The following is a 23,704-nucleotide window of genomic DNA, read 5'->3' on the forward strand; positions in this document are numbered from 1 at the left end:
CCTCCTTACTCCATCTGCACACACTGCATATAGATTTTTCTATAGTGTTATTGACTGTACTTTTGTTAAGCCCATGTGTAACTCTGTGTTATTGTTTTTTTGTCGCACTGCTTTGCTTTATCTTGGCCAGGTCGCAGTTGTAAATGAGAACTTGTTCTCAACTGGCCTACCTGGTTAAATAAAGTTTGAAATAAATAAAATAAAATAAAAAACGATGTAGTATACAAATAAATTACTCTATGTAGTACACGAAGGAGGTACTTGCTTTATTTTTCGGGAATAGTTTAAGTGACGTCACCCCAGCAGCCAGCGCCCCTTCCACACAAGCCCTAACTCGCTCTCCACTCGAATTCTACAGGCGTGTACATGGTGTTTGGTAGAGCTGTCAGCCGCAATATAAATACATATCTACTGGTATAGAGCGTTTCTTTTTTTGTCGTAGTAAAGTAGGGATTACATTACCAAATCAGTTAGAAGAGCGACATTCTTTATTAAAACGAGCTACTCGTGTTTTGAGTATTTCAAACTGGACCGTTTGCCGCTAGAAGAAGTAACATAAAGGGGCGGGTGCGATTCATTGCTGGCTCCAGTCCTGTGCAACACCTTAGCTAATCTGACGTTACAGTCTGGTGAGAAATACTGTCACTGAGCCTGCCAGGTGAAGAGCCAATTTGGACGAACACTAGCGGTGAAATAATTATCTAGGACATTTTTATAGCTATATGTGTCTTTCCTAACACCGAGGTGTCACGCGGATGATATTGCGCTGTCATTATTTGACTTTCATTTTTTGATATCTGTATTTATTCCATTGGCAGTCAGATAACGTTAGCTTGTTAGCAAGATAGCTAGTTAAACAACAACAATGTCGGATAACCAGAGCTGGAATTCTTCGGGTTCCGATGAAGATGTGGAGACGTCGGACTCGGGAGTCGGGCAGCCAGTTGTTGGTATCGCCGAGCTCGGTGGAATCATCAGCAAGGTAACTTTAACGTCTAAACTGGTTTTAGGCTCACTCCCCCTCTTCATAAGATACAAAAATTATACAGGTTGATGATTTGAGGGTACTTCGCCTGTACGGATGTGGGCTCGTTCAACGAAACAGTGTTGGTTTCCCCCCTCGGCTCACGTAGAGCCAACTGTGGGCGAATGTAACCGCTGAAAGATGTTACATGAAATATTTTCAATAGCTAACTAAGCCTTATAGAATCAGTTATTGCCTGATTGATTTTATTTTGTTTCACCTTTATTTAACCAGGTAGGCAAGTTGAGAACAAGTTCTCATTTACAACTGCGACCTGGCCAAGATAAAGCAAAGCCGTTCGACAACATACAACAACAGAGTTACACATGGAGTAAAACAAACATACAGTCAATAATACAGTAGAAAAATAAGTCTATATACAATGTGAGTAAATGAGGTGATATAAGGGTGGTGAAGTAAATACAATATAGCAATTAAAACACTGGAATGGTTGATTTGACAGTAGATGAGTGTGCAAAGTAGAAATACTGGGGTGCAAAGGAGCTAAATAAATAAATACAGTAGGGGAAGAGGTAGTTGTTTGGGCTATTTATAGATGGGATAATCTAATTGAAAGGTGTGTCGGGTTGTCATTCTAAAGACATTGTATGCCTGACCTGCTAACCCAAGCATGTTGAGAGCATAAAAATGTAATTAATTAAATGGGGTTGGAATCTCTAACCCTGACAATTTGACTGGTAAACTCATGGGTACACTTGCAATGGCTGCCTGGTATTTCCATGATAATGTAGAATGTTCATTCAAATTATGCTAACTAATGTGGCTCATGCAATGGAATGTATACTGAACCAAAATATAAACGCGGCATGTAAAGTGTTGGTCCCATGTTTCATGAGTTGAAATAAAAGATCCCAGAAATGTTCCCTAAGCACAAAAGCTTATTTCTCTGAAATGTTTTGCACAAATTTGTTTATATCCCTGTTAGTGGATATACCTTTGCCAAGATAATCCATTTACCTGACAAGTGTGGTATGTCAATAAGCTGATTTAATGGCATGATCATTACACAGGTGCACCTTGTGCTGGGGACAATAAAAGGCCACTCTGAAATGTACAGTCTTGTCACACAACACAATTCCACAAGATGTCTCATGTTTTCAGGGCGTGTACAATTGGTATGCTGACTGCAGGAATGTCCACCGGATCTGTTGCCAGAGAATTGAATATTAATTTCTCAACCATAAGCAGCCTCCAACGTCGTTTTAGAGAATTTGGCAGTACGTCCAACCGGCCTCACTACCGCAGACCACGTGTAACGACGCCAGCCCAAGACCTCCACATCCAGCTTCTTCACCTGCGGGATGGTCTGAGACCAGCCACCAAGACAGCTGATAAAACAGTGGGTTTGCACAAACAAAGAATTACTGCACAAACTGTCAGACACAGTCTCAGGGAAGTTCATCTGGTTCTCGTCGTCCTCACCAGGGTCTTGACCTGACTGGAGTTCGGCGTCGTAACCGACTTCAGCGGGTAAATGCTCACCCTCGTTGGCCGCTGGCACGCTGGAGAAGTGTGCTCTTCACCGATGAATCCCGGTTTCAACTGTACCAGTCAGATGTCAGACAGTGTGTATGGCGTCGTGTGGGCGAGCGGTTTGCTGATGTCAACATTGTGAACAGAGTGCCCCATGCTGGGGTTATGGTATGGGCAGGCAGGCATAAACTACGGACAAGGAAAACAATTGCATTTTATCAATGGCAATTTGAATGCACAGAGATACCGTGACGAGATCCTGAGGCCCATTGTTGTGCCATTAATCCGCTGCCATCACCTCATGTTTCAGCATGATAATGCACGGCCCATGTCGCAAGGATCTGTACACAATTCCTGGAAGATGAAAATCGCCACGGTTCTTCCATGGCCTGCATACTCACCAGACATGTCACCCATGGAGCATGTTTGGGATGCTCTGGATTGATGTGTACGACAGCGAGTTCCAGTTCCCGCCAATATCCAATAGCCATTGAAGAGGAGTGGGACAACATCCCACAGGCCACAATCAAGTCTGATCAACTCTATGCGAAGGAGATGTGTCCTGCAGCATGAGGCAAATGGTGGTCACACTAGATACTGACTGGTTTTCTGATCCACACCCCTAACTTTTTTAAAGGTATATATGACCAACAGATGCATATCTGTATTCCCAGTCATCTGAAATCTATAGATTAGGGCCTAATGAATTTATTTCAATTGACTGATTTCCTTATGAACTGTAAAATCTTTGAAATTGTATTTTTGTATAGTGCATTTTATGTAATTTGAGTTGATTCAACAAATTACAGCACAGATTGATGGGTGTACTTTCTGCTTTTACTTCCTGCTTTGCTCCTATGGGCTAGTTGAAAGATGGCAATGGGATTCTAATATACCATAATTCTGCAAAAATGGGACCAGCTTTGCTAGTTAGCAGCGTTGCTAGTAGTTATCAATAAAGGTCCAATAAATGTGTTTTATTTTCTAACGCTGCTGCATGGAATTATTACATTGTCTTAACCTGTATATTTTAGACCTAGCCTAGTATGGGCGCACATAACAATGGCCGCCAGTCTTCCCTTTATGCCGTCATTGACTTGAATGGGGACACCCGTTCTATTCATTCTATTTCTATGGCTTGGGAGATTATTGCACGTCGTCATGCTAAACTCACCTGCGCGGTCATAGTGAGCCCCTTACACATGATACATGAGTTTTAGATGGATGAACATTACATTCCTTATATTCTCGTGTGTGTGTGTGTGTGTGTGTGTGTGTGTGTGTGTGTGTGTGTGTGTGTGTGTGTGTGTGTGTGTGTGTGTGTGTGTGTGTGTGTTTGCCACAGATTGTTACCTCAGATTGTTGCCACAGTAGACGATTGCAACAAATGCATTTTGTCAAGAATCGGATATGAATGTAGATGTTATAGACTTAGCCAGAGAGCTCAAAGCACAGTAAGTTTACGGTTTGTGTCCCCGACTGGCTATCCTAATCACGACTCTCCCTTCCTAGTGTTTTATCACCTACCCGTTGTGTGATTTGAAATGGTTGTTTTCATCCAATTCAAATGTCTCATTTAGTGGGGGGGGGGTTTCTCAGATTGCTTGAATTGTCAGTGTTTCTGTTGTAGCCAACTAATGTGTTCCAGACTGTCGTGCGCATCCTCATAACATTATCACTTTGTAAATTCCTCCCTCATAGTGAGGTAACTTTTTATTTATTTTACGTTCTCCTCTCCCTTCAGTGGACTAACTACATCCACGGCTGGCAGGATCGCTGGGTGGTCCTGAAGAACAACACTCTGAGCTACTACAAGTCTCAGGACGAGAGAGAGTTCGGCTGCAGAGGGTCCCTGTGTCTCAGCAAGGCTGTCATCACTGTGAGTATGCTACCCTGTTCTATAGACCAGTGGTTCCCAAACTGAGGCGGGCCCCCTAGCAGGGTTCTACGCTGACCTTAAAAAAAAAAAGAAGGGGGGGAAAAAAGGAAAGTTTTTTTTTTTTACTACAAGGTGTGCGTCTAAGTTGAAAAATGTAGGCGCGCATAAAGAAATTTACGAGCACAATAAAAAATATTTGAGGTAATAATTGGGTGCACCTAAATAAAAATTCCAGGTCGCACAGCGAAATATTTAGCATATGCTAATAAAATGGTCATACTGTGGGGGGGTCGATGGGTAGGCGGGGGGAATGGTAGTGCATCTGCAGCTTTCCTCTTGTCATGTCAGTCATTGCAGAACTTAGAGCTATTTATAACTTGTCATAAATGTCCAGATCAATTAGCCCATGTCAGCTAATGTTTTTAAGCTAGGTTTTTTAGCCCATTGCTTTTGTTGTAATGTTTGAGTCACTGATATCACATGAACACACACAAGAAATTCCAAAATGTGTAAAATTGAAGGAAATGAGCTTTGTTGGCTGGCGGGATGTTCCCCAATGATGGAGGGGGGCCTGAGTGGAAAGGTTTGGGAAACACTGCTATATACTTTAGTATGTTACTATACTACTTTATAAATGCTGAAGACGAAGTAAAGAACTGTCCGACGACAGAGAGACAGTTCGGCTGTAGAGGTTCCCTCTGCCTCAACACGGCTTTTGTCCCTGAGTACATATAATAGGTAATACTGTACCACATTACTATTCATGGTTTCTGATCTACACTGTTACGAAGAGAGCAATAGAGAACAGCTGTAGAGGGTCCCTGTATGTCAGCAAGGCTGTCCTCCTTGTGAGTAGACGTCCGAGCTCAAACCTACAAGACAAATTCTGCCGTTTTACGGCATGACAACAAAATTCTGAGGAATGGTCTGGCTTTGGGACATTGGCCAACAGATCTGGACCTGGCTAGCACAAATGGCAATGTTCCAAGGTGTAGAGATGGATGGATGGAGCCAGCCGAGCAAAGATTAGGTGCACAGTGGTATCTCCTGACTCAAGCTGCCTGCCAAGTCAACACACACACAGCGTGGCGTGTGGAAGTGCGTTTGGGTCAGAGAATGACCTGACATGTCTAGCGCTGTGCCAAGATCACAATTCAGCACATACTTCTGAGCTCTTGTTGATTTCTGACTCCAGTTGAATTAGTGGGTATGTGAATGATCTGGACGTGGTATTTTATGGGCAGCGTAACGAGCTAGCGAGGGATCAGCTATTGACAACGACAGTACATTTAACATGGACTCTGAGATGTGCATTGGATCCTGAATTTGCCCTCTTAATCAACTGAGGAAAAACTAGCTACCAAAAGCATCTTATGGCTCAAGTTCATAATTAGAATCATATGGTTCTAAAGATTAACTTCAACTTAAGATGCCCTTGGGGAACTGGGCCCAGAGCTATAGCTGAGTGTATGACTGAGCAGAAGAAACTGTTTTCATTTAAAAACAAAAACAACACAAAACTCCTGATTGCAACTTAGTGCTGGAGGGTAAGTAGCTCATCAGGTGACTGCTGGTTTCAACACAACACTCTGAGCTGGGATAAACTTAAGCCCTACTCAGACCTACTCAGATCCTTTCACAATGCGTCTTTCCTCCCTTCCTTGAAGTAATCACTGATCTAAGGCCTAGATTCAATCAGATCGAGCGTTAAACGGTGATAGCCGACACAAGCATAGCTGATGTTTTGGTAGTGTCGGAGGTTTAACTGCGTTGGAGCTGTCAAATTGATGAGCAGCTGATTGTCACGAAGCTACACCCATCCCACTCGCCTCAGAAGTTAAGAACGAGAAAGTGACGACTATAGGCCTATAGAAATAATGATGCGAAAATTGAAAATCGTTCAACGAAATAATGAGGATTTTCTATCAGCCTAATTGAGGTGTAGATCACATCTCACATTCCAGTGTTCGGACTTGTAAACGAGGGGAAATGGGATTTCTCTTAATGCAACCCCGTGCAGCCAATGGCAATGTCCACTTTAGGTATAACACCGGGAGCCACTTGTGGATTTGACAGCTCTAACGCAGTTCCACCTCCGACACCGCCAAAACAACCATTCTGTCGTCTAACGCAGATCTAGCCCTAACACTATTTGAGCAAGGCAAGGGGGAAAGCTATCATAGCTTTTACCAATCCAGTCATGTCATCCACTGACCATAGCAGGATGATGACATGAATGAGAAAAAAAGGATGGGTTCAAAGGTCAGGTTGTCATGGTAACTGATGAACGTTGAAGACTGATTCCTCAGGGCTTTGAACCCTGTGAACCGTCACTGTCCTGTAACTGGCAGCTCAGTGGTTTGCCAAGCACATTATCATATCCCACCACCACACACACACACACACACACACACACACACACACAGCATGATGAATGAGTGACTGTTCCCAGGCTGGTCAGAGTGGTCAATCTATTCAGTCTGTATTTATTCAGCTTCATCCATTCTCTACCACTGTAAATATTAACTTCCACTGTGTGTGTAAATTAGTCTATGTTCCAGACCTGGGGAGCAAACTTTCCATAACGGAAGCTTCCATTTGATCATAAGAAATCAACAATGGAAACAAACAAAACAAAATATTCCCCCTGGCTCAGACACAATATGATTAGAATGTAAAATGTTTGTGTGTGTGAGAGAGAGACACTCGCCAGTAGAGCTGTCCCCCGACCCAAAACATTTTTTAACCTTATTTTTCCCATATAGACAGACACACCCAATGTGTTTGAATAAAATCAACTACATATGTATGCACTGAGCTTGTCTGATGCTTTAAGCATACTGATATATTAAATAACTAAGACGCACAAAGGACTCAAGAGCCCGATAGTCACACTGTTAAAAAAATGACAGCGAGTGCCTGCGAGGCTGGCGCACGTTGTCTCGCTCTCCTCCCTACTGCATCGAAAAAGCACCACAGCAAGTGTTTGTGCTGAAGCTCAACATTTCAGTCATTTAGTTTCTTGCTTGTTTCTGACTGAAAGGTTCTGTTACCAAAATCTGTAATTTGTTTAGAAAACCATTCCCTCAACCCTTGCTCTCTTCACGTGATATGTATGCATCGCATGCATGTGGCCAATAGGGCCTTGACCTATAGGGCCTTGACCTATAGCCTATCATAATCACATTAATAAATTGGTTATAACCAAACTCCGAACACAGTAACAAGTGACAGCAAAATGGATGCAGAGGACGTGAAAAAGAAACGCAAAGCGGGCGAATGTTTACTGGTTGCTCAGGAGGGAAAGGGGAAGTCAGATGTGTGAAAGACATTTGACTTAGTTGTGGAAACTACTGGGGATCCAGATAAAGTAGGGTATAGGAGCAAGCGTTGTGTGAGTATTATATACGCCCAACAGTTGCTGTTAGATTACAATATTATACTTTTTTATGACCATTTGTAACAGTGTAAACGGCACTAAATTAATAAGTGTATGAGAGTCTGTTAAAACAAAATTATAATGCCTTTATTACAGCAGACTAGAAACGGTTGCATTGCATTCGTGAATGTCTGTTTTATGAATTGTTTAGGATAATTATTCAAAGCTCTCTTTATTTAATTTTAAAACTAAAATGCTTGATTGCATTTCGAAGCATGAAGGTCTCGTATGCTGTGAGATGGCATGAACAAATGATTGATTGATACAGTAGACTATATATTGAAATATAGGCCTAAGTAAGTTACGGTATTAAGACTAAACAGGCCTACAGCACGATGGTTACACAAGGATACTATACCAAGCGTACTAATGATAACGACATCACTGATGATTATAATGATGATCATCATAATAATTGGAATAATAACAATAAGGAGATCAAGAAAAAGGAGGGTATAGGAGCGAGAGCTGTGTGCATATTATGTGACAAACAGGTGCTGTTAGATTAAAACAATTTTTCTTTATGTAATACTGAAATATCGCATTTACATAAGTATTCAGACTAATGCACCGCTGTGACATTTTTGGCTGATATCCGTTATTTTCCTTGCCCAAAAAATATATACCGATATCCCAAAATAAAACATTTTTGCAGCCTTTTAAGCATTCTAGTACAGTTAAATAGTTAACACATGGACGCAGCGGTCTAAGGCACTGCATCTCAGTGCTAGAGGCGTCATTACAGACACCTTGGTTCGAATCCAGGCTGTATCTCAACCGGTCGTGATTGGGAGTCCCATAGGGCGGCGCACAATTGGCTCAGCGTCGTCCGGGTTTGACCGGTGTAGGCCGTCATTGTAAATAAGAATTTGTTCTTAACTGACTTGCCTTGTTAATTGTTAAATACATATTTTTTTTAAATGCAGGAGAAATCAATTTATTGATAAAATATTTGATAATTTCAGTATCACATCTTACATGCTGACCAGACCACTTGTGCGTCATCGCGAGCATGTTGATTTTGTCCACCCACACCAGACGTGATCAGGACATGCAGGTTTAAATATCAAAACGAACTCTGATCCAACTATATTAATTTGGGGACAGTTGCTAGCTAATTTGTCCTGGGATATAAACATTGGGTTGTTATTTTACCTGAAATGCACAAGGTCCTCTACTCCCATAATTAATCCACAGATAAAACCGTAATCCAAGTTTGTTTTCTAGTGATCTTTCCTCCTTCAGGCTTCTTCTTCTTTGGACTTTATATGGCGGTTGGCAACCAACTTTAAGATGCATTACCACCACCAACTGGACTGGAGTGTGGACCTCAGTTCATCTTTCAATCACCCACGTGGGTATAGAGTGAGGGAAAAAAGTATTTGATCCCCTGCTGATTTTGTACGTTTGCCCACTGACAAAGAAATTATCAGTCTATAATTTTAATGGTAGGTTTATTTGAACAGTGAGAGACAGAATAACAACAAACAAATCCAGAAGAACGCATGTAAAAAATTGTATAAATTGATTTGCATTTTAATGAAGGAAATAAGTATTTGACCCCCTCTCAATCAGAAAGATTTCTGGCAGGTGTCTTTTATACAGGTGTCTTTTATACAGGTAACGACCTGAGATTAGGAGCACACTCTTAAAGAGAGTGCTCCTAATCTCAGTTTGTTACCTGTATAAAAGACACCTGTCCACAGAAGCAATCAATCAATCAGATTCCAAACTCTCCACCATGGCCAAGACCAAAGAGCTCTCCAAGGATGTCAGGGACAAGATTGTAGACCTACACAAGGCTGGAATGGGCTACAAGACCATCGCCAAGCAGCTTGGTGAGAAGGTGACAACAGTTGGTGCGATTATTCGCAAATGGAAGAAACGCAAAAGAACTGTCAATCTCCGTCGGCCTGGGGCTCCATGCAAGATCTCACCTTGTGGAGTTGCAATGATCATGAGAACGGTGAGGAATCAGCCCAGAACTACACGGGAGTATCTTGTCAATGATCTCAAGGCAGCTGGGACCATAGTCACCAAAAAAACAATTGGTAACACACTACGCCGTGAAGGACTGAAATCCTGCAGCGCCTGCAAGGTCCCCCTGCTCAAGAAAGTACATATACATGCCCGTCTGAAGTTTGCCAATGAACATCTGAATGATTCAGAGGACAACTGGGTGAAAGTGTTGTGGTCAGATGAGACCAAAATGGAGCTCTTTGGCATCAACTCAACTCGCCGTTTTTGGAGGAGGAGGAATGCTGCCTATGACCCCAAGAACACCTTCCCCACCGTCAAACATGGAGGTGGAAACATTATGCTTTGGGGGTGTTTTTCTGCTAAGGGGACAGGACAACTTCACCGCATCAAAGGGACGATGGACGGGGCCATGTACCGTCAAATCTTGGGTGAGAACCTCCTTCCCTCAGCCAGGGCATTGAAAATGGGTCGTGGATGGGTATTCCAGCATGACAATGACCCAAAACACACGGCCAAGGCAACAAAGGAGTGGCTCAAGAAGAAGCACATTATGGACCTGGAGTGGCCTAGCCAGTCTCCAGACCTTAATCCCATAGAAAATCTGTGGAGGGAGCTGAAGGTTCGAGTTGCCAAACGTCAGCCTCGAAACCTTAATGACTTGGAGAAGATCTGCAAAGAGGAGTGGGACAAAATCCCTCCTGAGATGTGTGCAAACCTGGTGGCCAACTACAAGAAACGTCTGACCTCTGTGATTGCCAACAAGTGTTTTGCCACCAAGTACTAAGTCATGTTTTGCAGAGGGGTCAAATACTTATTTCCCTCATTAAAATGCAAATCATTTTATAACATTTTTGACATGCGTTTTTCAGGATTTGTTATTCTGTCTCTCACTGTTCAAATAAACCTACAATTAAAATTATAGACTGATCATTTCTTTGTCAGTGGGCAAACGTACAAAATCAGCAGGGGATCAAATACTTTTCTCCCTCACTGTATGCTCATAAAAACCTATGGGAGAAGCGGGACTTACAGAGTCTCAAGTGTCACAAATAGAACCAAGTTCTATTTTAGCGCCTGGCTACGCGGACGCTCGCGAGCATTGTGGGCGCAATGAAAAAAACTGTGCACCATGGAAGAATTAAAAAAATAATAATAATTGCGACTGCTCGACTAAAGAAATCTCGGTCGACCATAACGTTTTTAACCAGTCAACTAAATGGGCCCAACCCTACTCGCCAGCTAGGCAGTGGAGGATGGTTGGCAGTCAGGACAATTGGGTTCCCAGTTATTGTGACCTGGATCGAATACGATCTACTGCTCTCAGCTCTATTCAATTGAACTGATTCCATTTATTCTGGAATACACCAGGTTTTTCTCGCTCGGTCTCCCTCTCCCTGTATATATGTCCCTTTCTATATACGTCTCTCCTTTATGTATATAATATCTGCCCTTGCTACTCTGCATGTGGCTCTGGCGTACTCCCCTTGCCTTGAAATCACTGAGTGACTCCCAAAGAAGGTCCACACTCCCCAGTTACACAAAGTGTGTCTGTCTCTGTCACGCTCACTGAAGTGGAAGACGTCTGCTGCTTGCCTCAGGCTGGTTCGGCAGGCAAAATATATATATTGTCATTCTCCAGTGCTTAGTGATTGTCACCAGTCAGGTTAGGTCATGCAGAAATGTGGCTTTACTTCCCTGTCAGTGTTAATAGACATGTTATCATGTCATTGAAAGACACTGAGGTAGGTGTGTGTGTGAGAGTGAGAGAGAGCGGTCACAGGGTTCCGCTTCAGATGAAATCGCATCGTGCAGTGTGTGTCCGTTCCCTGAGGGAAGCAGAGAAGACAAAGAAGAAAGAAACGACCCAGGGAAAGAGGGAGAAACTCAGAGGGGGCTGACAATGGGTCTGTCTGCCGTCTCCGCTGCTGCTCTGCACCGATTCAATGAGCTAGCTTTTTTTTTTTTTATCCCCTCTCTCTCGTGTGTGTGTGTGTGTGTGTGGTAAATCAGAGATTTGAGCCAGTATATCTGTTGAGTGGTCAAGCAGCACAGATCCTTGTGGATCTGCAGCATGGGAAGTTCTCTAATTCTCGCTCGTCATTTTTTCTCTCTCTCGCTCTTTTCACTCCCATTCTCTCTCTCTCCTATATTCCTCTCTCATTCAGTGGGGATTATATGTTCAGTTGAATGCTATTAAAACGTGACTGCTCATTGTCAGGCCACTGCTTAAGATGTCTGCATGTATCATGACATTTCTTCAAGCTGAAGTCGGTAGCCGAACTCTACGCCCATTTGTCTGTGATTGGTCAACAGTAAGGATTCTTCAGTAAAGTCTTTGTCATTCATTTTCATGCACATTTGTTTTCATTTACTGCACCAAACATCTTGTAAAATTGTCCAACTAAGATCTCGGCCCAAAAAAAACGTCAAAACTCAAGAAATCTGAAATCTGTCATTGACTATTTTGAGGAAGTTTGTACTGGCTACAGCGTCTCACAATAGACAAACCATACTACTGCCTTTTTTTTTCAAGTTTTTGAAGCGTATGTCTTTTAAGGGAGTATGCAAGCACACTTGATCACATAGCCGAACTGAAGCATGCTGACACCTTTAGCCAGTGCATACAAACGACTGAACAGAGCCAGAGTGTGTTTGTGTGTGTTGGTCAACCAGTTGGTCAACGAGTTTCTGTTAGAACTAAAACTGGAGTTGCTCAAGCCCACTTCAGCCTGCTGTCCTGGCACACACACACATTCCATCCGTTAGACATTGAGGACGAATTTCAAGGAAAGCACCTTTTCTGTTGTCACTCTCGCTTTTCATAGCCTTCCTAGAAAAGCAAACGTGAAAATAGTAGGCATGTAAATATTACAGCCATTCAACTAACATTACATAATAATACCGTAATATGCAGCTACTGGCTGGATGTTTTGGGACTTTGGCCTATTTGTTTTTTTCATTTGAGTGGTCCATGAATTAAAAGGGTCCATTTGTTGTTATTTTCTCAGGACAATGGGGAATAGAATGTGTTTGTGTGTTTTAGGAGTTAGTTTACCCTGCTTAAGACAACAACAACAACAAAAGGACACTTTAGGTAGCCTTGCTTGTAGGAGCGTTGGGCCAGTAACCGAAAGGTTGCTGGATCAAATCCCCGAGCTGACAAGGTAAAAATGTAATTCTGCCCCTGAGCACGGCAGTTAACCCACTGTTCCCCGGGCGCCGACGACGTGGACGTCAATAAAGGCAGCCCCCCGCACCTCTCTGATTCAGAGGGGTTGGGTTAAATGCGGACGACACATTTCAGTTGAAGGAATTCAGTTATCCAACTGACTAGGTATCCCCCTTTCCATTTAAGGATCAATTCCTCAGTTCAAAAGGCTGGAGAGTAGCCTAGAGCCCTAAAGTAGTAGACCTGGCCTTTAGCCTCGCCACTCAGAAAGCCACGAGCATCCATTATTAGCTCCAGATTTAGCTTCAACTCTCCTCTCTGCTCCCCTCAGGGGCTTGGAGACAGACCACACAACAGGGAGGGTCTGTTGATTGGTTCTCTTTCTCTCTGGTTCTTTCTCTCTCGTTCCCTCGCTCGTTCTCCTTCTCTCTCGTTCTTTCAATCTCTCGTATGTTCTTTGGTTCTCTCTCTCTCTCTCTGACGTTCTCTTCCTCTCGCGTTCTTTCTTTCCTTCTCTCCCTCTTTCGCCATCTTCTCGTTCTTTCTATCGTGCTCTCACGTTCTTTCGTTCTCTTACTTTATCTTCTCTTTTTCATTTTTTTCTGGCATTCTTTTTCTCTCATGTACTTTCTTCACTTCTCTCTCTCTACATCCTCTTTTTTCTCTTTCTTTCTCTCGTTCTTTCTTTCCTTTTCTTTCTCGCTCTTGTTCCGCTTTGCGCTCTACCTTTCTTTCTTTCCTTCCCCCTCTCTCTATACATCCATCTCCCCCTTCTCTGACTCTCTCTGCATATTTGATAAAGCCAAGGCCATTGGCAGTGATACTCTGAGGAAGGATGGCAAAGCAGAGGTCAAGATAATTGACAAATGTAAATTTGTGCAAAATCAGACATCTTCTCTTTGCCCACCTCAAACCCTTCAGCCTATTTATGTTGCTATTGCAGAAGGAAGCTCTTTGATGGGTTTAATCTGTCCAAGGAATGGCTGAATCTGTCGTTTATTCAGTGATATTGCAGTTTGAGGGAGATGGGGTGATGGGGAGGAATATAAGGGACAGGGGCAATCAGGGTTGATTTTCAAGGGTTTACTAAGAGAGATTGGAGGGTAGGATGGAAAAAAAGAGGGCGAGACAGAGACCAACAGAGAACCGGAGCGACAGACAGGCTATGGGGGGAGGTGTTGAAAGTGTTAGAAAGTGTTAGTTGAAACAGGAAATGGGTCTCTTCATCCTGTCTGGTTCTCATGTCATCCTGTGGGCTGATATCACAGGAGACGAGTCGTCTCTGGCCCACTGTCGTATCCTGCTCTCTCCCGTCCTGTCCTATTTTTATTTATTTCACCTTTATTTAACCAGCTAGGCAACTTGAGAACAAGTTCTCATTTACAACTGCGATCTGGCCAAGATAAAGCAAAGCAGTGCGACACAAACAACAACAGAGTTGCAGTCAATAATACAATAGAAAGGTCTATATACAGTGTGTGCACTGTATATAGACAGTCCTGTCCTATTCTGCTCTCTCCCGTCCTGTCCTATCCTGCTCTCTCCCGTCCTGTCCTATCCTGCTCTCTCCCATCCTATCCTGCTCTCTCCCGTCCTATCCTGCTCTCTCCCGTCCTATCCTGCTCTCTCCCGTCCTATCCTGCTCTCTCTCGTCCTGTCCTATCCTGCTCTCTCTCGTCCTGTCCTATCCTGCTCTCTCTCGTCCTATCCTATCCTGCTCTCTCTCGTCCTGTCCTATCCTGCTCTCTCTCGTCCTGTGCTGTCCTATCCTGCTCTCTCTCATTCAGCTAGATCAGTGTCTTCCATTATAGTCTCCTTTCCCCAGTGACCCCACCCATCTACCCTTTTAGGATTTGAGTGTTTGTACCAGAACACAGATTTATGCTCAGTGTTGTATACACCGCAGTAATACTGTCTGTGAAATGCTGGAAGTCTTGTTTATATATGTAGATTGGTTTCTCTTAGTGATGTTAACGGTTTACTGTTAATCGGTTAGACGGCGAAAATACATTTGAGCGTCATGCTTATTGATCTATAGGATAATTTGCATAATTGAGTGGAATTAAATTGATGGGTGTTGTTTTCTTAGTTTATCATGTAAATTATTTATCACACGCACACAGCATATGTTACAGAACCTAGTAGCCCATGAGCTGAATAATATCACCTGTCGGACAGTGCAGCTCTCGAACAGCTGGATGCTGCTGGAGTGAAAAGTGTTCTAATTCGAAGCCCAGTCATTGTGCAACAATTCTAAATGCAATCGCATGTTAAAAACAGGTTGGGCCGGCCGCTGCAACAGCACAATGGGGAGTTTGTCTTGGGAAAGAGAGGCGTGAAAGAGGCCTCAGCCTTAAACCTGTCCTTTAGAAGTTTCTGGACTCCTCCCTACATGCTTCAGACAGAACTTTTAAAGAGAACATTGGAGGAGAGTGTAACTAAGTATTCACTTGCGTGTGTATGTCCGTCAGCTGAGAGATCCACTCTTTGCCTCTTCCAGAGGAATGGGTGTTTATTTTAACCCTGCTTCCCAGTATACCCTCCCAGTTTACCCACGCCCGGCAGACCATTCCAAGTAGCCCTCTCACCATATTCTCCCATTCCTAGCACCCTAGAGTATCGTCTGTCGGGATATTTGAAAATAGCCACGGGATGTTTTTAATACCGTCAATACTGTTGAAACTATTTTGTTGATGTTTTTCAGTACATTTTCATGTTTGTAGCTACTTTTTAAGTAAATACCTGCAGTCAACTTGTGCAATACGTTAGGAGATGAAGCAGATTGCGTTCTTCATTTCACCTGTCACATTATTTTACATTAGGAAGCTTACTGTAGTTCCCCAGAACAGTTGAGCCAGTCATGTTTGTTTTAAAAACAGCACAACGGGAGGAAGCAGGAGCAGATGAGTCCATCTGTGTATTTACAGGGGTTGCGTTTTTATATTAAAAGTCAAGTGTTTTGCTTCGAGTGATCAGGGAAGTACAGCTATAGTTTTCCTTCACAGAAAATACATTAGTGCAAAACATTTGGCTGGCAGCCACACAAGTAAATGAGCTTACAATTGAAAAAGTACGGTCTTTATTTCCCCAAAAACGATGCACGGCCATCATATTTCTAATGTTTATCGTAGAAATAATGTAGACCAATATACATTTCCTAATGTTTTGCTTAAATTTAATCTTGCATAAGTCAGAGCGCTGTTTGCTGATATGCCCGTTCGTGAATTCTCATCCGAGTGGAGAAGTGCATCTGAGGCACAAAATCAGTCCGATGCCGAGCAGAAATTACAATAAGAAGCATTTTCGATCTGCGTTTACAGAACGCAGCAAGATATTTCTTATGCGTTTTTTTAACCTTTTTTCTTTCCTGCGTGAAAAAACGAAGAATTCTGCGTTAACTAGCAAGTTATATTTAGGGGTCGCCTTATCTAAGAAAGTATCTGAATTATTAAGGGGACGGGGCATCATAATGTGTTAGCTTTCTGCCATGTTTGAGAAGTCAAAGCCCTTTTGGATGAGTTATCTGTACAGCTGCCACTGCTATATTTTGGATTTCCTTACGCTCCTCCCCCGTCTTCTCCGAGCAGGCGGGCTCCCGAGTGGCGCAGCGGTCTAAGGCACTGCATCGCGGTGCTAGAGGTGTCATTACAGACCCTGGTTCGATCCCGGGCTGTATCACAACCTGGCTGTGATCGGGAGTCCCATAGGGCGGCGCACAATTGGCCCAGCGTCATCCTGGTTAGGGTTTGGCCGGTGCAGGCCGTCATTGTAAAATAAGAATTTGTTCTTAACTGACTTGCCTAGCTAAATAAAAGTTGCCCTAGCGAGTCCAGACTCCAAAGCTAGTACTCTACTTCCTTCAGATAAACACAATGTCTCTCGTTCACATTCACTTGTAAATGTCCAAACTCACCAAAAATAACATTCGGTAGCTCTTTAATTTCCCACGCACGCACGCACGCACGCATAGTCACTTTAACCATATCTACATGTACATACTACCTCAATCAGCCTGACTAACCGGTGTCTGTATGTAGCCTCGCTACTTTTATAGCCTCGCTACTGTATATAGCCTGTCTTTTTACTGTTGTTTTATTTCTTTACCTACCTATTGTTCACCTAATACCTTTTGTGTACTATTGGTTAGAGCCTGTAGGTAAGCATTTCACTAAGGTCTACACCTGTTGTATTCAGCGCACATGACAAATAAACTTTGATTTGATATATAACTTTATGAGCTGGATTGCCTGTCTTTGCAATTTGTTTATTTTCATTTGCGCTCGTTAGCATATTTAGCTAGTAGCCTCCATGGAAATTCATTATTACTTGTGCTAATTTTGTTAACATTCTGGTAATAGATGGCCAATGGGCTTTTTTTGTGTCTTTTGAGGCCCCATGCGTGCTAAACCGGTAATACCATAAATCCCGGGATGAGAGAAAGACGGTATGATGATATGAAAATCTGGATACCACCCCTTCTCCTCTCCCCTCAAACACACAGGTTTTCTTTAAGGCTAATGGTAGATTATTAGTAAAAAATAGAGAACAATAAAGGACCAAGACTGCTGCCTTGCAGAATACCACACTTTACATGTTTTACATTAGAGAAGCTTCCATTAAAGAAGACCCTCGATGTTCTAACGTATAGATGGCTCTCAACCCATGATATGGTAGAGAGGATGTAAAGGCCATAACACTTAAGTTTTTCCAATAACAGACTATGGTCAATAATATCAAAGGCTAACATTATAGCTCCCACAATCTTATCAATTTCTTTCAGCCAATCATCAGTCATTTGTGTCAGTGCAGTACACGTTGAGTGCCCTTCTCTATAAGCAGGCTGAAGGTCGGATAAATTGTTCACAGACAAGGTTTGGCTAATAGTCAATCAGTCACTGAGTGTCAGTTGGTGTGTGACGTGGGGCTGAGGCTACTGAGCAACACGAAGACTGGAGATTGACGTTCTGCAGACTTCAGAACGTTAACTTCAGTAATGGACAGCAACGTTGAACGTGTGTTTTGTATGCCATTTACTATTACGTTATTTCTCACCCAAACTGAGCATCTGGTCCTATCCTCTTTCCTGTCCAGGTTTCAGCACAGCTAAATTAGACTCTTTCACTGAGCCCCCATTCTATAGAGCTGATGCTGGCTGGCTGGGCTAGAATGACTCTGCCAACTCACTAAAATAGTCCCGTTCTGCTGTGATGCACACACACTCTCTCATTCCATTAGATCTGCCAGTGTGAGGTGTGGTATTGGAAGTGGGGTGTTGTAAAATAAATTGACCATCTTACGAGGTACTAGTCTGGAGGGGCTTAACATTAGTTCACCCCCAAATAAATGTTTTTTGCCATAGCTCTCCAAGAATGTCTGAGCCTACTGTCAGTGTTTACAATTTATGTGGGATTGAGGCATGTAGATTTCTACTAATGAATGAATTACAGAACAGGATTATAAAACCACTTTTAATTAGCCTAATGTCTGACGTTCAGAATTTGGACAGGTTTTAGGGGTAAATGAAGGAGCCATCTTATGTTGTAGCTTGGGGATGTGGACATTTACCTTACTCTCTATCACTCGCTGTCCTAAACTGCCCTTGACCAAACCCACCCCTCACACACACACACACACACACACACACACAGTCCTCTGGCTGTGATTAGCCCTGGTTTGTGATTTAGCGTTTGGCTCCTAGACTCTCACTGCAGATGCGTCCTTCAGAGGGCCTGAAACGGCTCATAAACGCCACAGAGAGAGAGAGAGGCAGTGCCAGCACATCAGTTTCTCAGATTTGAGCAATAGGGAGAGGAAGGCCACTGGAGAGACATTAGGGGTCTGTTCACTTCTGCTGATCGGCTACTTCAAAAGCCCATTTGTCTCTCGCCTGCCTCATAAAATGGAGGATGTTCTGATTTTGAACTCTGATTTCTCTCTCTGCCTTTTTTCTCTTTCTTTCAATGGCCTGCTATATAAGCTACAAAACCGTACAGCTTCACTGTCCCGTGTGAATCGCAAATAAGTATGTTATTCCCAGGACTATGGCTTGTGCAATATTTAAGTGTTTTGTTGCTGTACATTTGACAGTTTTTCCTCCCATTCTCTTTCCTCCCTTCGTCTCTCTCTCACTCCCTCAGCCCCATGAGTTTGACGAGTGCAGGCTGGACGTCAGTGTTAACGACAGCGTGTGGTACCTGAGGGCCACAGACCCAGAACACAGACACCAATGGATCAACTCCATCGAACTACACAGGGTAAGACTTATAATAATAAACACACACACACACCACTGGAGTGTTCAATATGTCTTTCTGTTTTACCTAGGCTGCATGTTTCTTATCGTCACATCTTATGAGTGCCAGGTCATAAGATATGTAGGTCATGGTTGCACACAGTCCAATCAGAGATGTGGTACATATACTGAACACAAATATAACCGCAACAATATTTCAAAGATTTTACCAAGTTACAGTTCATATAAGGAAATCAGTCAATTGAAAGAAATTCATTAGGTCCTAATCTATGGATTTCACATGACTGGGAATACAGATATGAATCTGTTGGTCACAGATACCTTAAAAATACATTTTTAAAAAGTAGGGGGCGTGGGGAGGGGACGGTCAGTATCTGGTGTGACCACCATTTACCTCATGCGGTGCGACACATCTCCTTCTCATAGAGTTGATCAGGCTGTTGACTGTTACCTGTGGAATGTTATCCCACTTTTCTTCAATGGCTGCGCAAAGTAGCTGGATATCTGCGGAAACTGGAACACGCTGTCGTACACGTCAATCCAGGGCATCCCACACATTATTAATGGGTGACATGTCTGGTGGTGAGTATGCAGGCTATGGAAGAACTGGGAGATTTTCAGCTTCCAGGAATTGTGTACAGATCCTTATGTTATGGGGCTGCAGACCTGCCAACATGCACGCATTTTGCGTACCAACTACACAATTCTCTGTACATGTACGAGATTCGAGTTAAAAGTACGCAGAAATGAATAGCGCCTAATTTGTTTGTTTTTATTTAAAACATTTTAATAAAAAATAAATCCACTGAGTAAATCTGACATCCGATTCTCGAGCTGCAACACGCAGATGTAGGAGTTTGTGCCAACCGACATGGAGATTAACCTCTAGGGGACCCCTTCCCGTTCTTATCCCGTTAACGGGATTGATTTTGACAACAGCCAGTGGAAAATCAGAGCGCCAAATTCAAAACAGCTAAAATCTCATAATTCCATTTCTCAAACAATCAACTATTTTACACCATTTTAAAGATAAGACTCTCCTTAATCCAACCACATTGTCCAATTTCAAAAAGGCTTTACGGCGAAAGCATAAAATTAGATTAGGTTAGGACAGTTCCAACACAAGAAAAACCACACAGCCATTTTCCTAGCAAGGACAGGCGTCACAAATACCAGAAATTCAGCTAAAATTATGCACTAACCTTTGACGATCTTCATCAGATGACACTCCTAGGACATTATGTTACACAATACATGTATGTTTTGCTCGATAAAGTTCATATTTATATCCAAAAACAGCATTTTACATTGGCGCGTAATGTTGAGAAATGTTTTCCCTCCAAACCTACCGGTGAATGAGCACACATATTACAGAAATACTCATCATAAACTTTGATCAATATAGAAGTGTTATGCACAGAATTATAGATACACTTCGCCTAAATGTAACCGCTTTGTCAGATTTCAAAAAAGGTTCACAGCGAAAGCACAATTTGCAATAATCTGAGTACAGCCCAGAAGACACCAACAACAAGCAAACAGAAACCCGCCATCTTGGAGTCAATAAAACTAAGAAATTACATTGTAAATATTCACTTACCTTTGATTATCTTCATCAGAAGGCACTCCCAGGAACCACAGCTCCACAATGAATGTTCGATAAAGTTCATATTTGTCCAAATAATCAATTTTCTTCGCGCGTTAGGTTCACTATCCAAATCCACAACGCGCATGCTTACTTAGTCCAGACGAAAAGTCAAAGTTATACTACAGTTTGTAGAAACATGTCAAACGATGTATAGAATCAATCTTTAGGTTGTTTTTATTATATATCTTGAATAAAATTCCAACCGGACCTATCTGTTCTCTTTAGGAGTGAATATGAACTCAGCTCGCTCCCAAGTCCTTGCGCGTGACTGAGCCCATGCCTTATAATGGGACACCTACTTCCTTGTGCTGTTATTCCTATCAAATTCACCATAGAATTTTCAAACACCGTTCTAAAGACTGTTGACATCTAGTGGAAGCTTTAGGAAGTGCAAAATGAACCCTAAGTCACTGTATACAGTCAAGGCAATCACTTGAAAAAACTACAACCTCAGATTTTTCACTTCGTGCTTGACTTTCTCTCAGGTTTTTGCCTGCCATATGAGTTATGTTACACTCACAGACACCATTCAAACAGTTTTAGAAACTTCAGAGTGTTTTCTATCCAAATCTACTAATAATATGCATATTCTAGTTTCTGGGCCAGAGTAGTAACCTGTTCAAATTGGGTATGTTTTTCATACTGCCCCCTAGCCCCAACAGGTTTTAATACATAATTATTCAACGTAGTTACCCAGTGTCTGCCCTTCCTCCTGTTTGTTGTGTTGCTGAGTTTGCCGACTGTCATCTGTACGTAAACACATGGACAAATCCCTTATCGGCTCCGTGTGTTGTGGAAAGGTAAACGTTAGAGAAGCTAACGTAAGATGGACATTCAGTGGGCTCTAAAGTGCCAGCAGTTCACTCACGTTTGCTAGTAAAATAAATTAAATGCAAATACGAAAAAGAACTGGACGCATTTGTGCGAGTGTGATACATTTCATTCTACGTCCCGTTAGTTGTATTTTCCACGTAACATTATGAGGATCACCCAACCTGATAGACTAACTAATTATGATCCACGTCACAAAAAGCATTATAAAAGTATAATCAAAAATAAATCTAAACATCTTGGCATTAAATGGGGTCTGGAGTTTAGAAGACTGTGCAATGAAGAGTGAATGAGTGTCCAGTATTAACTATAGAGGCAATGCTTTTAAAATGCCTTTGCGCCAGATTTGAGATTTTTCAAATTTCTAAAATCTGAAATGATGTATGCGCTGCAAAGAAATCCAATAGGTACCTTTTACATAGGCTGAAACAGCGGACTTTTCAAGCGATCAGCGGTCAGATTCCCTTTGCGCTAGCCTACTTAAGCTTTGTGTAGCCAGTTTGCAGTCTGTGTCGACGCGATCATTTGTTTTTATGTTTTCAAAATGATTTGCTTTTATTTGTTGATTAGGAACCGTGTCTAAAAAGCCAATACTTGTGATTGGCCCTGTTTGAGAGGTGACAAGCTTTCTTCTACTATAGAGACTAAACTTGGGGGCATGTGCTAAGAAAAACATTATAGATACTTATCTCCATTCTACACTGTACATTTAATGGAATAAACATAGACAATCTGTGCTAATTCCACAAAACATATATTTATTTTATATGTCCTGTACTTAGCAGTATGAATCTTTTTTATTTCTGTTTTGTAAAATACCTTTTCAGAGGACTGAACTGAACCACGTGTGATCCATAATGTTTGTCAAAGCACAATTTGCCACACGCGACAGGGTTGGCAGGTCTGGGGCTGTGCATTATCATGCTAAAACATGAGATGGCAGCAGATGAATGGCACGACAATGGGCCTCAGGATCTCGTCACGGTATTTCTGTGCATTCAAATTGCCATCGATAAAATGCAATTGTGTTCGTTGTCCGTAGCTTATGCCTGCCTACACCATAACCCCACTGCCACCATGGGCACTATGTTCACAACGTTGACATCAGCGGACCGCTCACCCACACGTCTCCATATACGTAGTCTGCGGATGTGAGGCCGGTTGAAAACGACGTTGGTAGAGAAATTAACATTTAAATTATCTGGCAACCGCTCTGGTGGACATTCCTGCATTCAGCATGCCAATTGCATGCCCCTTCAAAACATGAGACATCTTTGGCAATGTTGTGTGGCAAAACGGAACATTTTTGTGGCCTTTTATTGTCCCCAGCACAAGGTGCACCTGTGTAATGATCATGCTATTTAATCTGCTTCTTGATATGCCACACCTGTCAGGTGGATGGATTATCTTGGCGAAGGAGAAATGCTCACTAACAGGGATGTAAACAAATTTGCGCATACAATTTGAGAGAAATAAGCATTTTGTGCATATGGAAAACTTTTTTTATTTCAGCTCATGAAACATGAGACCAACACTTTACATGTTGCGTTTATATTTTGGTTCAGTGTAGATGGTTGAGTTGTTTCATTCATTTCGTATCAACCTAGCACTCACTCCCTGTTACAGTTGTGTGTGTTTTACCTGTGTGTGTGTGTTTCTATCAGAGTCTAAGAGAGGGGAGGATAGACAGTGGAGTCATCCAGAGGACATCACTAGTCCCTCCAGCAGCAGTGTGTTTAATGGCAAGTCTACCTATACTAAACCAGCTACTGTGTGTTCTACTACCATTTAGCACAGTGCCCTCAATCTAGTGTGTGTGTGTGTGTGTGTGGGTGTGTGCGCGCTTTATCCAGACTTGTCATTTTCTGTTCTCACCATTGAAAGCAGGTCAGGTAATGAGTGGCACCTATTGTTTACACTCCGGTGTTAAAGGATAAAGTTCCAAGGGAGGGGTTCTCACTGACACATGCACATACGCAGTAATAGC

The 23,704-nt window shown here is 42.4% G+C and overlaps 1 protein-coding gene across 2 annotated transcripts in view; it reads left to right on the forward strand.

Moving 5' to 3' along the window:
* Positions 1 to 326: 326 nt before the first annotated feature.
* LOC106563031 (ceramide transfer protein) overlaps positions 327 to 23,704 on the forward strand; it is a 37,379-nt gene continuing 14,001 nt past the window's right edge. Inside the window, exons 1-4 of one of the 2 annotated variants that reach the window (XM_082958128.1) lie at positions 327 to 982; positions 4,263 to 4,397; positions 19,123 to 19,239; positions 23,382 to 23,463. In XM_082958128.1, the coding sequence (XP_082814254.1) occupies positions 866 to 982; positions 4,263 to 4,397; positions 19,123 to 19,239; positions 23,382 to 23,463 (451 nt within the window). In that variant the 5' untranslated portion in view covers positions 327 to 865. The remainder of the gene's footprint in view (positions 983 to 4,262; positions 4,398 to 19,122; positions 19,240 to 23,381; positions 23,464 to 23,704) is intronic. The other variant, XM_014128238.3, reaches the window with a different exon arrangement.

The sequence above is a fragment of the Salmo salar genome, chromosome 11, assembly GCF_965601325.2.
Source record: "Salmo salar chromosome 11, fSalSal1, whole genome shotgun sequence".
Taxonomy (NCBI): domain Eukaryota; kingdom Metazoa; phylum Chordata; class Actinopteri; order Salmoniformes; family Salmonidae; genus Salmo; species Salmo salar.